This window comes from Chiloscyllium plagiosum, unplaced genomic scaffold, assembly GCF_037043375.1.
Source record: "Chiloscyllium plagiosum isolate Xiang-an unplaced genomic scaffold, Cpla_swu_hap1 HiC_scaffold_45, whole genome shotgun sequence".
NCBI classification, from domain to species: domain Eukaryota; kingdom Metazoa; phylum Chordata; class Chondrichthyes; order Orectolobiformes; family Hemiscylliidae; genus Chiloscyllium; species Chiloscyllium plagiosum.
This window is the reverse complement of record NW_028270183.1, coordinates 2453026-2467259: the sequence shown is the minus strand read 5'-3', so window position 1 is coordinate 2467259 and position 14234 is coordinate 2453026. Positions and strand designations below refer to the sequence as shown.

General features: G+C 43.9%; 1 protein-coding gene and 1 long non-coding RNA gene across 5 annotated transcripts in view; one reads left to right on the top strand and one right to left on the bottom strand.

Moving 5' to 3' along the window:
* The window catches only part of LOC122552311 (intercellular adhesion molecule 5-like), a 31865-nt gene extending 22919 nt beyond the window's left edge, over nt 1-8946 (bottom strand). The window contains exons 1-2 of one of the 3 annotated variants that reach the window (XM_087983521.1): nt 8699-8946; nt 4298-4564 (exon numbers count right to left, since the gene is read on the bottom strand). In XM_087983521.1, coding sequence (XP_087839647.1) covers nt 4298-4564; nt 8699-8765 — 334 coding nt within the window. In that variant the 5' untranslated portion in view covers nt 8766-8946. The remainder of the gene's footprint in view (nt 1-4297; nt 4565-8698) is intronic. The other 2 variants (XM_043695049.2, XM_043695048.2) reach the window with 2 other exon arrangements.
* On the top strand, nt 4514-13738 carry LOC122552317 (uncharacterized). Of its 2 annotated transcripts, none has more exons than XR_006312355.2 (3): nt 4514-4649; nt 5114-5299; nt 13330-13738. It is a non-coding gene; the product is annotated as an uncharacterized LOC122552317 (long non-coding RNA). The 2 variants fall into 2 exon arrangements; XR_015754516.1 differs by lacking the exon at nt 13330-13738 and adding an exon at nt 7727-7814.
* Nucleotides 13739-14234: the final 496 nt, after the last annotated feature.

Below are 14234 nucleotides of genomic sequence, written 5' to 3'. Positions count from 1 at the left end.
GTGTCCTCTGGTTCAGGACTCACCCATCAGCGGAAACATGCTTCCTGCCTCCAGAGTGTCCAATCCTTTAATAATCCTATACGTCTCAATCAGATCATCTCTCAGCCTTCCACACTCAAGGGTATACAAGCCCAGTCGCTCCAATTTTTCAGCGTAAGACCTCGTGAACCTACGCTGCACTCCCTCAATAGCCAGAATGTCTTTCCTCAAATTTGGAGACCAAAATTGCACACAACATTCCAGGTGCGGTCTCACCAGGGCCCTGTACAGCTGCAGAAGAACCTCTTTGCTTCTATACTCAATCCCTCTTGTTATTAAGGCCAGCATGCTATTGGCTTTCTTCACTGCCTGCTGTACCTGCATGCTTGCTTTCATTGACTGATGTATAAGAACACCTAGATCTCATTGTACTGCCCCTTTACCTAACTTGACTCCATTTAGGTAGTAATCTGCCTCCCTGTTCTTGCCACCAAAGTGGATAACCACAAATTTATCCACATTAAACTGCATCTGCCATGCGTCTGTCCATTCACCTAGCCTGTCCAAGTCACCCTGTATTCTCCTAACGTCCTCCTCACATTTCACCCTGCCACCCAGCTTTGCATCATCAGCAAATTTGCTAATATTACTTTTAATATCTTCATCTATATTGTTAATGTATACTGTAAATAGCTGTGGTCCCAGCACCGAACCTTGTGGTACCTCACTGGTCACCGCCTGCCATCCCGAAAGGCAGCCGTTTATCACTACTCTTTGCTTCCTGTCAGTTAGCCAATCTTCAATCCAAGTCAGTATTTTTCCCCCTATATTATGTGTCCTAATTTTGCTCACTAACTTCCTATGTGGGACTTTAACAAAGGCTTTCTGAAAGTCCAGGTACATTGCATCCACTGGCTCTCCCTTGTCCAACTTCATAGTTGCATCCTCAAAAAATTCCAGAAGATTAGTCAAGCATGATTTCCCCTCCGTAAATCCATGCTGACTCTGATCTGTCCTGTCACTGCTATCCAAGAGAGTCGTAATTTCATCTTTTATAACTGACTCCAGCATCTTTCCACCACTGACGTCAGGCTAACTGGTCTATAATTCCCTACTTTCTCTCTCCCTCCCTTCTGGAAAAGTGGGACAACATTAGCCACCCTCCAATCCACAGGAACTGATCCTTAATCTATAGAACATTGGAAAATAATTACCAATGCATCCACGATTTCTGGAGCCACCTCCTTACGTACCCTGGGATGCAGACTATCAGGTCCCGGGGACTTATCAGCCTTCATACTTAACAGTTTAACCAACACTATTTCCTGCCTAATATAAATTCCCTACAGTTCATCCATTACCCTAGGTCCTTAGCCACTATTACATCTGGGAGATTGCTTATGTCTTCCCCAGTGAAGACAGATCCAAAGTACCTATTCAACTCTTCTGCCATTTCCTAGTTCCCCATAATAAATTCACCCATTCCTGTCTTCAAGGGCCCAATTTTAGTCTTAACCATTTTTTTTTCTTTTCTCATACCTAAAAAAGCTCACTATTCCTCATTTCCCCTTCCCCCACCTCACCCCAGCTCCAACCTTCCAGTTCAGCACTGCCCTCATGACCTGTCCTACCAGCCTATCTTTTTTTCCACCTATCCACTCCACCCTCCTCTCTGACCTATCACCTCCATCCCCACCCCATTCACCTATTGTACTCTTTGCTACCTTCTCTCCAGCCCCACCCCCCCATTTATCTCTCCACCCTGGAGGCTTCCTGCCTCTATTCCTGATGAAGGGCTTTTGCCCGAAACGTCAATTTTCCTGCTCCTTGGATGCTGCCTGACCTGCTGTGCTGTGCTTTTCCAGCACCACTCTGATCCAGACCCATGGAGAGAAAAACAAGCTAACTTTTTGAGACGAGATGACTCTTCATCAAAACTGAAGTGAAGTGTGGAGAGGGCAGCATTTATGTGCAGGGGGTGGGTTGGAGTGTGGAGAGGGCAGCATTTATGTGCAGGGGGTGGGTTGGAGTGTGGAGAGGGCAGCATTTATGTGCAGGGGGTGGGTTGGAGTGCTGGGGGAGAAAGGGTGTTGATTGTTCAGATTAGGTGATTGGAATATGAGAAAGGCAGAAGGATGGGGTGCTTAACTGCCAGGCTGGAAAGAACAGACAGGCCCACTGCGGGGGAGGGGAGGAGAGGGGAGAGAGTGACAGAGAATGTAATCAGCAAAACTAAAAGAAAGGAAAAGAATGGGTTCACAATTTGAAGGTGCTGAATTCAATACTGAATCTGAAAGAACTGCAGATGCTGTAAATCTGGAACAAAAACAGAAGATGCTGGAAAAGCGAGGCAAGATCAAAGGAAGAAGACCAATGGCATTCTCTGCTCCTCCAGGGCAAGTGCCACACTCTTCTCTCTGCTACTTCACACTCACTCTAACTCTGCTATAGCACACACCTTCCTCCCAGGCTCATGCTCTGCCACTCTCTCGAATGCTTGCAACAACCTCCCTCACTCTCTCTCAGTTCCAATCTTCCAGACTATGCATTGTGGCTTCTGTCATGCTACTCACTTCATCGGGACACCGCACCTCCTTTTGACACCTCACCCCCTCCACAATACCCCACAATACCAGCACAAATAGTCGTGCGACCTGATTTCACCTGTCACATGGTGCTGAAATGGGACTGACATAGCGCATTGCCAAACAGCAAGATGTGTGTCCCTTGGCTGAGGGCTGCTGACCAGCAAGTCAAACTGCCTGCTTGTGTGACTGCTGTAATTGCCACTGAAAGGCAGGCCAAGTCATAGATGCTGTGACCATGTAGACAGACATGAAGTGAGTGAGCACTAAATGAGCAAGTGAGCAGCCCTGAGACACAACCTGGTCCAGTCTATCAGCTGGGTGCCTCAGAGTGTCCCTGCTACAGCTTTTCAATGTCAGTACGTTCTGCTATGCAAATCTGAACTTCATGGGCTGCCTGAAAGTGTATCAGAGAGGTGCCTGTCTCCTGTCTCCATCCTGTATCTGCTGGTTACCTGTTCCTTCTTCAAGCTGTGGGGTGACCACATCTAAAAAGTGCCTTTCACATTATTCCAAACTTGTGGAAGCACTATTGTGCTTCTAGCTGACTCTCAAACTCTCAAACTCAATGTTTAAACTGCTCCTTGCGGATGTGGACAGTGGTGTCTCATACTTCCTACCTACTGCAAGGTGTACAACACATGGGACAGAGCTCCCCTGCTACACCTTTGGTTAACAATCAGAGAGAACAGGGTGGCACTTACACTGACAGTGTGAAGAAGGTTATCGACCTTCTCACTACATTGCTGTGTACCCCTGCAGGTGGCAGAGAGCTACTTTAACCTGGGTGACAGTCTTGCTCCAGGCTGGTATGGTCCGGTGCCACAGTCTCCACTACTGGTCAGGGGGTAAAGGAAATCCTCCCTTTGTACCACCCCTCCCAACAGCACCTCCAGGTCCTTGCCTCCAAAGTGCATGCCAATGTCTGCCTGTCTGCTAAGGCCAGGACAAATATCAGGAACCAGGCAAGGCAGCTTCAGACTTACTGAGTTTGTCCAGGTGCACAAAGGGCTTTTAAAGATGGCAAAGAGAAAGTGTGGACTGCAGATGCTGGAGATCAGAGTTGAAAAGTGTAGCACTGGAAAAGCAAAGCAGGTCAGGCAGCATCCGAGGAGCAGGAGAGTCAAAGTTTTGAGCATAAGCCCTTCATCAGAAAAATTCACCAGGTCTCATGGCAAATAAAAACTTCAAAAAGCACAACACAACTTGCACAGAGCTAAAAGTATGTACAGTTCACTCCCATATGTTTCTACAGGTTACCGGTTATAGGAAATAAAATTTGTCACAGTAAGAGTAGCAAGAACCTTCCATTCAATGTCTCACAAACCATTCTGGTTCACTTACTAATGTCCTTCATGAAGAAAATCTGCCATTTTACCTGATCTGGCCTGCATGTGACTCCACACCCACAGTTTTGTGGTTCACTTATATTTTACCTCTGAAGTGGCCTCTCAAGGAACTCAGTTCAAGGGCAATTATGCAAGGGCAACAAATACTGGCTGAGCCAGTAATGCCCTCATCCAATGAAGGAATATTAAAACCACGTGACTGTCAACCTGTGCAGGTGCTGAGTATGAACCCATTTCGTACTAATGCAGTCCAGTATCTCAGCTCACATGCTGCAGCATCTGGTTGCAAATCATGGAAACTTCTTACAGTCTAAACTATTCCACACCACCTTTTACCTACTTTATGTTTCCTATACAAATATGGAAATGAGAGTTTTCACTTACTGTATACTGGGACATTCGCTGTCTTCTCCTTCAGCTCAGAGATACACATCACAGAACATGCTGGTGTTAAATCCCACTGCTGGACAATTGGGAAATAGTCATTGTACCAAGTAATGCCCTTTTTTCTGTGAAAGTTTACCCCTGATTTATATTCCACATTTATTGTTGGTTTTGGACATGTTGTGCTGCAGTTCATCGCGATGGAACCTCCAAATTCCACGGCTGGGGGGTTTACATCGATTGAAACTTCAAATCCAGTTACAGTGGCTGCCAAAAAAACAAACCACAGTAAATACTGAGACATACAACCCATTTGAGTCAAGATCATTGGAGCTGATGTGAAACCAGCCCAGTAAGTAGGCTTCTTTTAAAACAAGACACCTCTTTTACGCAAATAACAGGAGCTTAGAAATTTACTGTATAGAAGGAAAACACTTGACCCATCAAATCCCTACCAGCTATAAAGTGCTACCTGACCTAATCTGTAGCCTCAAAGATTACAGTGAATATCCAAATATTGAGAATTTCTTTTCATGGGATACGGGCATCACCGGCAAGACCAGCGTTTGTTGCCCATCCCTAACTGTCCTTGAACAAGTGGCTTGCTCAGCCACCACCCAGGGCAGTTGCGAGTCATCCACATTGTTGCAGGGCACGAGTGGCTTGTAGTTTAGAATGATGTGTCAATCCGCTAAAGGACAATAATGAATCAGATGAGATTTTGTAACAGTTAATGATAGTCTGATTGTCGTCATCATTAAAGCTGTACTTCCAATTTGGGATTTTGCTGAATTTAAATTCCATTGGTTTCCACAGGAATCCACATCCAATCAAGGGCGGCACGGTGGCTCAGTGGTTAGCACTGTTGCCTCACAGCACAGGGATCCAGGTTTGATTCCCACCTCAGGTGACTATGTGGAGTTTGCACATTCTCCCCATGTCTGCATGGATTTCCTCCGGGTGCTCCGGTTTCCTCCCACAATCCAAAGATGTGCAGGTCAGGTGAGTTTGCCATGCTAAATTGCCCATGGTCTTAGATGCATTAGTCAGGGGTAAATATAGGGTAAGCGTCTGAGTGGGTTACTCTTCGGAGGTTCAGTGTGGACTTGTTGGGCCAAAGGGCCTGGTTCCACACTGTCGGGAATCTAATCTAATCCCAAGAACAGTGGCTGTCTGGATTACTCAGCTGATGACACCACTTCACCAACATTTCCCCTTCTGCCTCTAGCCAGTAAATTCCAGACCCCACCAGCCCCACCTGGTGAAAATCTTTCTATACAACTCCCCTTTAATCCTTTCACAAATTATATATCTATTCCCCACATTACTAACTTCTGTTAAGTGAAATAGATCCTTCCTATTCAATCTAAATGGCCCCTCATAATAAGGGGCACCTCAAATACATTTCCTTTCAGCCTCTCTGCTCCAAAGAAAATCATCCCAGCTTATCCAATATCTCTTCACATTTACAATTCTCCGCCTTGACAACTCCCTGTAAAACCTCTCTGAACACTCTTGAGTGCTATCACATCTTTCTCAAAGTGGCAGATGTGGGTACTGCAGATGCTGGAGATCAGAGTCAAAATTAGAGTGCTGCTGGACTCCTGATGAAGGGCTTTTGCCCAAAACGTCGATTTTCCTTCTCCTCACGATGCTGCCTGACTGTTGTGCTTTTCCAGCACCACTCTAATCTTGACTCACTGAATTAATGGTTTAGTGTTAATACCACTAGACCATCATCTCCTCTAAAGGTCTCACTGTTCCTCTAGAATTCTCTGTATCCTATCTACAGGAATAGTGCCAGAAGACTGGAGGATAGCAAATGTTGTTCCCTTGTTCAAGAAGGGGAGTAGAGACAACCCTGGTAATTGTAGACCAAGTAAAAATCACACAACACCAGGTTATAGTCCAACAGGTTTATTTGGAAGCACTAGCATTTGGAGCGCTGCTCCTTCATCAGGTAGGTGCAGTGCTATGAAATCTAGTGCTTACAAATAAACCTATTGGAGTATAACCTGGTGTTGTGTGATTTTTAGATTGAACACCCCAGTTCAACACCAGCACTCCAAATCAATTATAGACCAGTGAGCCTTACTTCAGTTGTGAGTAAAGTGTTGGAAAGGGTTATAAGAGATAGGATTTATTATCATCTAGAAAGGAATAAGTTGATTAGGGATAGTCAACATGATTTTGTGAAGGGTAGATTGTGCCTCATAAACCTTATTGAGTTCTTTGAGAAGGTGACCAAACAGGTGGATGAGGATAAAGCAGTTGATGTGGTGTATATGGATTCAGTAAAGTCTTTGGTAAGGTTCCTCACGGTAGGCTATTGCACAAAATACAGAGGCACGGGATTGAGGGTGATTTAGCGATATTGAACAGAAATTGGCCACCTGAAAGAAGACAGAAGATGGTGGTTGATGGGAAATGTTCATCCTGGAGTTCAGTTACTAGTGGTGTACCACAAGGGTCCACTGTGTTGGGTCCACTGCTGTTTGTCATTTTTATGAACGATCTGGATGAGGGTTTAGAGGATGGTTTAGTAAATTTACGGATAACACTAAAGTCGGTAGAATTGTGGATAGTGCCGAAGGATGTTGTAGGTTACAGAGGGACACAGATAAGCTGCAGAGCTGGGCTGAGAGGGGGCAAATGGAGTTTAATGCGGAAAAGTGTGAGGTGAATCACTTTGGAAGGAGTAACAGGAATGCAGAGTACTGGGTTAATGGTGAGATTCTTTGTCATGTAGATGAGCAAAGGGATCTTGGTGTCCATATACATAGATCCCTGAAAGTTACCCCCCAGGTTGATAGGGTTGTTAAGAAGGCATACAGTGTGTTAGCTTTTATTGGTAAAGGGATTGAGTTTTGGATCAATGAGGTCATGTTGCAGCTGTACCAAAGTCTGGTGCAGCTGCATTTGGAGTAATGTGTACAGTTCTGGTCACTGCATTATAGGAAGGGTGTGGAAGCATTGGAAAGGGTTCAGAGGAGATTTGTGGAGGGAAGGTCTTATGAGGAAAGGCTGAGGAACTTGAGGCTGTTTTTGTTGGAGAGACATAGTTTTAAACTAAAGGGTGATAGATATAGGGCAGATGTCAGAAGAGTGTTTCTTTACTCAGAGAGTAGTAGGGGTGTGGAACACACTGCCTGCAACAGTAATAGACTCACTAACTTCAAGGACATTTAAATGGTGGATTGGATAAACATATGGATGAAAATGGAATACTATAGGTTAGATGGGCTTCAGGTTGGTTTCACAGATTGGTGGAACATGGAGGGCCGAAGGGCCTGTACTGCGCTGTAATGTTCTACGTTCTGTTATCATTTACTCCATTGCCTTATTTGTCTTCCCAAATGAAAATGTTTCTCTTTGAAAAGCCTTCTCAGAACCCACTCTGTGCTAAGGTTTCGATTTTCTCCCTTCAAGGATGCCAGGTTGCAGAGGATCAGAGATGCAAGCACCAGAATCTGAGTATCCACCCATCTCCTTCCACTTCAGAAAAACCAGCACAGTTGAACAAAAAGGACCTATCACCTCCATCCCCATCCCCATTCACCTACTGTACACTATGCTACCTTCTCCCCAGCCCCCACCCCCCTCCCATTTATCTCTACACCCTGGAGGCTCCCTGTCTCTATTCCTGATGAAGGGCTTTTGCCCGAAACGTCGATTTTCCTGCTCCTCGGATGCTGCCTGAACCGCTGTGCTTTTCCAGCACCACTCTGATCTAAACCCTGAACAACAAGGACAGCAGAGTCACAGGAGGGAGTTGGATGGCATGGGTACATTTTATACAGGATTATACTTGAAGACAATCAACATGTTATGTCGTGGTGAATTATGTTCAGCTGATACTGACCCACAGGAAACGTTATTTCTTGAATAGGAAAGAAAACTTTTCTTCATAAATGGCCAACTTGTAATTAGTTATTTTAGTTCCAGACAAATTGAAAATGAAAGATCCAGTGTTGAACCGCTCTTCCTTTCCGAGCGGTCTAGCAACGCACATGATGAAAGATAATGGTGACTGTTAAATATAGGGGTAGACCGAAGCATTAGATCAGATTGCAGCAAACTGATACCATTAATTTACCAATTTACAAGGATTGATTTGAGTTATGTGAATGATGCAGATCTCTGTATACGACTATATTTATTTAATCTGTACTTTCCTTAACATTAGTTAGAAGAAAGTGTGAAACAAAGCCTTTTTTTATTTCCGGTTGTTAAACTGAAACCAACTAATACACGAGGAAATCGGTAACGGCAAATGTCTTGTTGGAAAAGCCAACAGATATCGTTTTTACTGCACCGATGTAGTAAACCTATCACAATACAATACTACTTCAGTCTATGTAAATGTTAAACATTACTCATATTTTAAAATGCTTTACTTGCCTGTTACAATGAACAGCAACTTGAAATGCCAAATACATTCAGCCAGTGAAGTTAGTCTCGAATCCATAATTATTAACTTAAAGATGTTTTTAAAATAATCTGGAATCACACTAATCTTAAAAGTTTCGGAATTTTGAGACTGTAACTAGATCGAGAGGAACTTGCTGACAATTTAACAACTTATTTCCAGACTAACTCAGAGCACGCTTGAGCCATCTGAGTCCATGTTCCATTGACCAACCCTTCCGGTTAACTGTCAAATGTCAGAATATGGGGGATGTTCCACGCCCAGTCTCTTTTTATTTCAATCCTTCAAAAACCCCTGCACATCTTTCGTTTATTTTCTTATAATTTTTAAAGGTTTCATTCATTCTGCTGTCTGAGTCTCTCAGGATTCAGGGTGCACATGCCGCCACTCCGGTGTAATGTAGAAGTGTCGGTGTTGGACTGGGGTGGACAGGGTTAAAAATCACACAACACCAGGTTATAGTCCAACAGGTTTATTGGGAAGCACTAGCTTTCGGAGCGCCTCTCCTTCACAACCACCTGATGAAGGAGCAGCGCTCCAAAAGCCAGTGCTTCCCAATAAACCTGTTGGACTATAACTTGGTGTTGTGTGATTTTTAACTTTATCCTCCAGTTTGAGAGTTTCTGAGATGCTGATCATTCCATGATCTGAAGACTCAACCATATTCGAGGCAGGCTGTGTTTGCAGGGCAACCATAGAAACCACACCAACCAGTATGTGTTCAGCCAACTCCAAGAAACTGTGATGTGATCATGTCAGAGCATCTGGTTTTGTAGATATTGATTGATTGAGAACCTTTGACCAGGGCACTGAGTAGAACCCCTGCTCAATTTGAAAACATTATCATGCCTGGCATTGAGCTTTTCCATCCATTTGAGACAGGAGATAGGACTTCAGTTTAACAACGTACCTGGAGTACAATGTTCCCTCAATACTATACTGGCTTTTAGATTTTTATGGTTGTGCCTCAGTGTTGAAGTGGGAGGTGAACTGAGAACCTTGTTACTCTAAGTAAGGTGTTATAATCTATAGTTACTGTGAGAAACAGAGACACGCACGAGAATTCCTAGAGACATGGCATTCCAGCCAAAACTCTATCAACAAACACATTGACTTGGATCCCATTTACCACTCCCTGAGAAAAGAAACAGGAAATGACATCACTGTAGGAAATGATGTTATGACAAGAATTGACATCACCACCTCAAGGAAACCCAAACATATAAATAGAAAGTGGGCTATACCATCAATGCTTCTTTCGGAGGCTCACTGAAAATATTACCTAGTATGGTGATGAAATGTCTGAAAATGAACTTTCCATCTCAGTGAGCAAACCTACAGAGTTTCGGGATTGAAGATGATGTAGCGGTTTGGATCAGAAATTGACTAGCTGAAAGAAGAAAGGTGGTGGTTGATGGGAAATGTTCATCCTGGAGTTCAGTTACCAGTGGTGTACTGCAAGGATCAGTGTTGGATCCACTGCTGTTTGTCATTTTTATAAATGATCTGGAGGTGGGCATAAAAGAATGGGTGAGTAAATTTGCAGATGACACTAAGGTGAGTAGAGTTTTGGATAGTGCCGAAGGATGTTGTGGGTTACAGAGAGACATAGATAAGATGCAGAGCTGGGCTGAGAAGTGGCAAATAGAGTTTAATATGGAAAAGTGTGAGGTAGTTCAATTAGGAAGCAGTAACCAGAATGCAGAGTACTTGGCTAATGGTAAAATTCTTGGCAGTGTAGATGAGCAGAGAGATCTCGGTGTCCATGTGCATAAATCCCTGAAAGGTGCCATCCAGGTTGATAGGGTTGTTAAGAAGGCATAAGGTGTGTAGGCATTTATTGGTAGAGGGATTGAGTTTTAGAGCCACAAGGTCATGCTTCAGCTGTACAAGACACTGTTAAGGCCGCACCTGGAGTATGGCGTGCAGTTCTGGTCACTGCATTATAGGAAGGATATGGAAGCTTTGGAACGGGATCAGAAGAGATTTACTAGGATGTTGCCTGGTATGGAAGGAAGGTCTTACGAGGAAAGACTGAGGTACTAAAGGATGTTTTCGTTGGAGAGAAGATGGTTGAGAGGTGACTTAATCAAGATGTATAAGATAATCAGAGGCTTAGATAGTGTGGACAGTGAGAGCCTTTTTCCTTGGATGGTGAAGGTTAACACAAGGGGACATAGCTTTAAATTGAGGGTTAATAGATTTAGGACAGATGTTAGGGATAGTTTCTACACTCAGAGAGTAGTAGGGGCGTGGAATGGCTTGTCTGCAACAGGAGTAGACTCGCTGACGTTAAGGGCGTTTAAGTGGGCATTGGACATACATTTGGATTATAATGGAATGGTGTAGGTTAGATGGGCATCAGATTAATTTCACAGGTTGGTGCAACATCGAGCTATACTGTGCTGTAATGTTCTATGTTCTATGTTCAATTTAATCACTGTCAGACTTTTCTACAGTTTGCAGTACACTCCCATAACCAATGATCCTAACTTTTCCATTAACTTGTCCATTCAGTTAAACTTTAAAATACTTCATTGTGACTCAACACATAGTTATTTACATTGTGAGCAATTTAGGCCCCATATCTCAGGATGGATGTGCTGGCCCTGGGCTGGGTCCAGAGGAGGTTCACAAGAATGATCCCTGGAATGAAAGGCTTAATATGTGAAGAACGTTTGAGGAGTCTGGGTCGATACTCGATGGAGTTTAGAAGGTTGAGGGGGAATCTCATTGAAACTTACAGAATACTGAATGGTCTGGACAGTATGGATTTTGGAAAGATGTTTTCATTGAGCAGGAGAGACTGGGACCCAAGTGCACAGCCTTAGAGTAATGACCCTTTCGAAGCAAGATAAGGAAAAACTTCTTCAGCCAGAGAGTGGTGCATCTATGGAATTCATTGCCACAGAAGGCTGTAGTGGCCAGGTCTTTGAGTATATTGAAGACAGAGATATATGGGCTCTTGATTGTCAAAAGGATCTAAGGTTACAGGGAGAAGACATGAGAATAGGGTTGAGAAACCTATCAGCGATGACCGAATGTCAGAGCAGACTCAATGGGCCAAATGGCCTAATTTCTGCTCCTATGTCATAGAGTCATAGAGATGTACAGCACGGAAAAAGACACTTCGGTCCAACACAGCCAGGCCAACCAGATATCTGATATTAATCTAATCCCATTTGTCAGCACCTGTTCTATATCCCTCTAAACCTTTCCTTTTCAAATACCCATCCAGATACCTTTTAAATGCTGTAATTGTACTAGCCTCCACCACCTCCTCTGACAGCTCATTCCATACACGTACCATGCTCTGCATGAAAAGTTTGCCCTTAGGTCCCTTTTATATCTTTCCTCTCTCACCCTAAACCTATGCCCTCTAGTTAAGGACTCCCAGCCCAGGGAAAATACCTTGTCTATTTACCCTATCCATGCCCCTCATGATTTTATAAACATCTATAAGGGCACCCCTCAGCCTCTAATGCTCCAGGGAAAACAGTCCCAGCCTATTCAGCCTCTCCCTATAGCTTAAAACCTCCAACCCTGGCGACTTCCTTGTAAATCTTTTCTGCGCTCTTTCAATTTTCACAATATCCTTCCAATAGGAAGGAGACCAGAATTGCACACAATATTCCAAAAGTGGCCGAACCAATGTCCTGTACAGCCGCAACATGGCCTCCCAACTCATGTACTCAATACTCTGACAAACGTCTTCTTCACTAGGAGAAAGTGAGGACTGTAGATGCTGGAGATCAGAGCTGAAAAATGTGTTGCTGGAAAAGCGCAGCAGGTCAGGCAGCATCAAAGGAGCAGGAGAATCAATGTTTCAGGATAAGCCCTTCTTCAGGAAGGGCTTCTTCACTATCCTATCTACCTGCAATTCTACTTTCAAGGAACTATGGTCTCTTTGTTCAGCAACACTTCCCAGGACCTTACCATTAAGTGTGTGAGTCCTGCTGTGATTTGCCTTTCCAAAATGCAGCACCTCACATTTATCTGAATTAATCTCCAACTGCCACTCCTCAGCCCATTGGCCCATCTGATCAAGATCCCGTTGTACTCCGAGGTAAACTTTTTCGCTGTCCACTACACCTCAAGTTTTGGTGTCATCTGCAAACTTACTAACTGTACCTCTGTGTTCACATCCAAATCATTTATATAAATGATGAAAAGTAGTGGACCCCACACCAATCCTTATAGCACTCACTGACCACAGGCCTCCAGTCTGAAAAGCATCCCTCCACCACCACCCTGTCCTCTACCAGAATTTGGATGCCAGTTCTGTATGCAAATGTCGCATTGTCTGCAATCTAAAACTGGTGCTGTAAAGCACCAAGTTCTGTGATTATTTTTTACTGAACCGGTCCTGATACAGTATGATATACACATGTCACAGGGAGGCCTTCTGGCTCCGAGCTAGAAAACACTATCCCTGTGCTTTAAGAACTCATCAATATCTGCAATATCCATTCCCAGAACCATTGTTGCTTTTGGGGTTTGAATGTAGCTTTAATCAGGCAGATTACAAAGAATTGAAGATCTCTGTGCCTCTGCTGCTGGTTTATGTTCTAAAGCTAAAGATGGGTGTTGTTACTTTGGACAGGGTGTTGATCTGCTAAATGGATGTTCATACTACTCACTGGCCTGTCACAGATTCTCCTTCAGCTGTCCGATAACAGATAACAGATTGACCACAGGTTAGTGCTCAATTGGTTTGCTTCAATGACATCAGGTGAACAGCTTGAGATCTTCAAGTAGTGGTCCACAGCTTTTGAGAAATGATGCAAACTCACTCAGGGAACCTCAAAGGACCGGTGGTGCTGGTAACCTCCCTGGTTGAAATAAAGCCTCATTCCTGATGAAGGGCTTTTGCCTGAAACTTCGATTCTCCTGCACCTCGGATGCAGTCTGTCCTGCTATGCTTTTCCAGCACCACACTATTGACTCTAATCTCCAGCATCAGCAGTCCTCACTTTTGCCTGGGAGTAATGATGCCTGAATCCTATGTACCTGCAAACTGCTGCTCTTCCCCTGCCTCCATAATAATGGCGGAGTGGGTCACCAAGGGGTTAAGTCTTACATGGTCTGTGGAGATGTAGGAGATGGGGAGGGCGTTTCTGTAAATCAGTGGGTGGCCTGAACAAGGAAGAAACAGCGAAAACTGTTAATGCAGGTCTTAGGAGGAATCCAAGCAAAACAAAAATGGGCTTGGAAAAATATTTCCAAAATACAAAAATTGACAAGCAAAGTTTGCATACACGTATTTGTAAACTTGCAAATTCATTGATCCTGTTTTGATCTAATGATAAAGCCAGCTGTTGCGAAGTGGTGAAGAACAGAACTCACAGCCAAGCCTTTATAAGCTGCCAAGCTTCAATTCACACATAAAAAGATCCTTCATTAATATAGCACCAAAGTTTCTCAATGTCGTACTTCTATTCAACGTTATAACTTTGGAATTTACAGAGGCATGCCATATAGCTACAAAAGAAAAGACTCAGTCCTGAA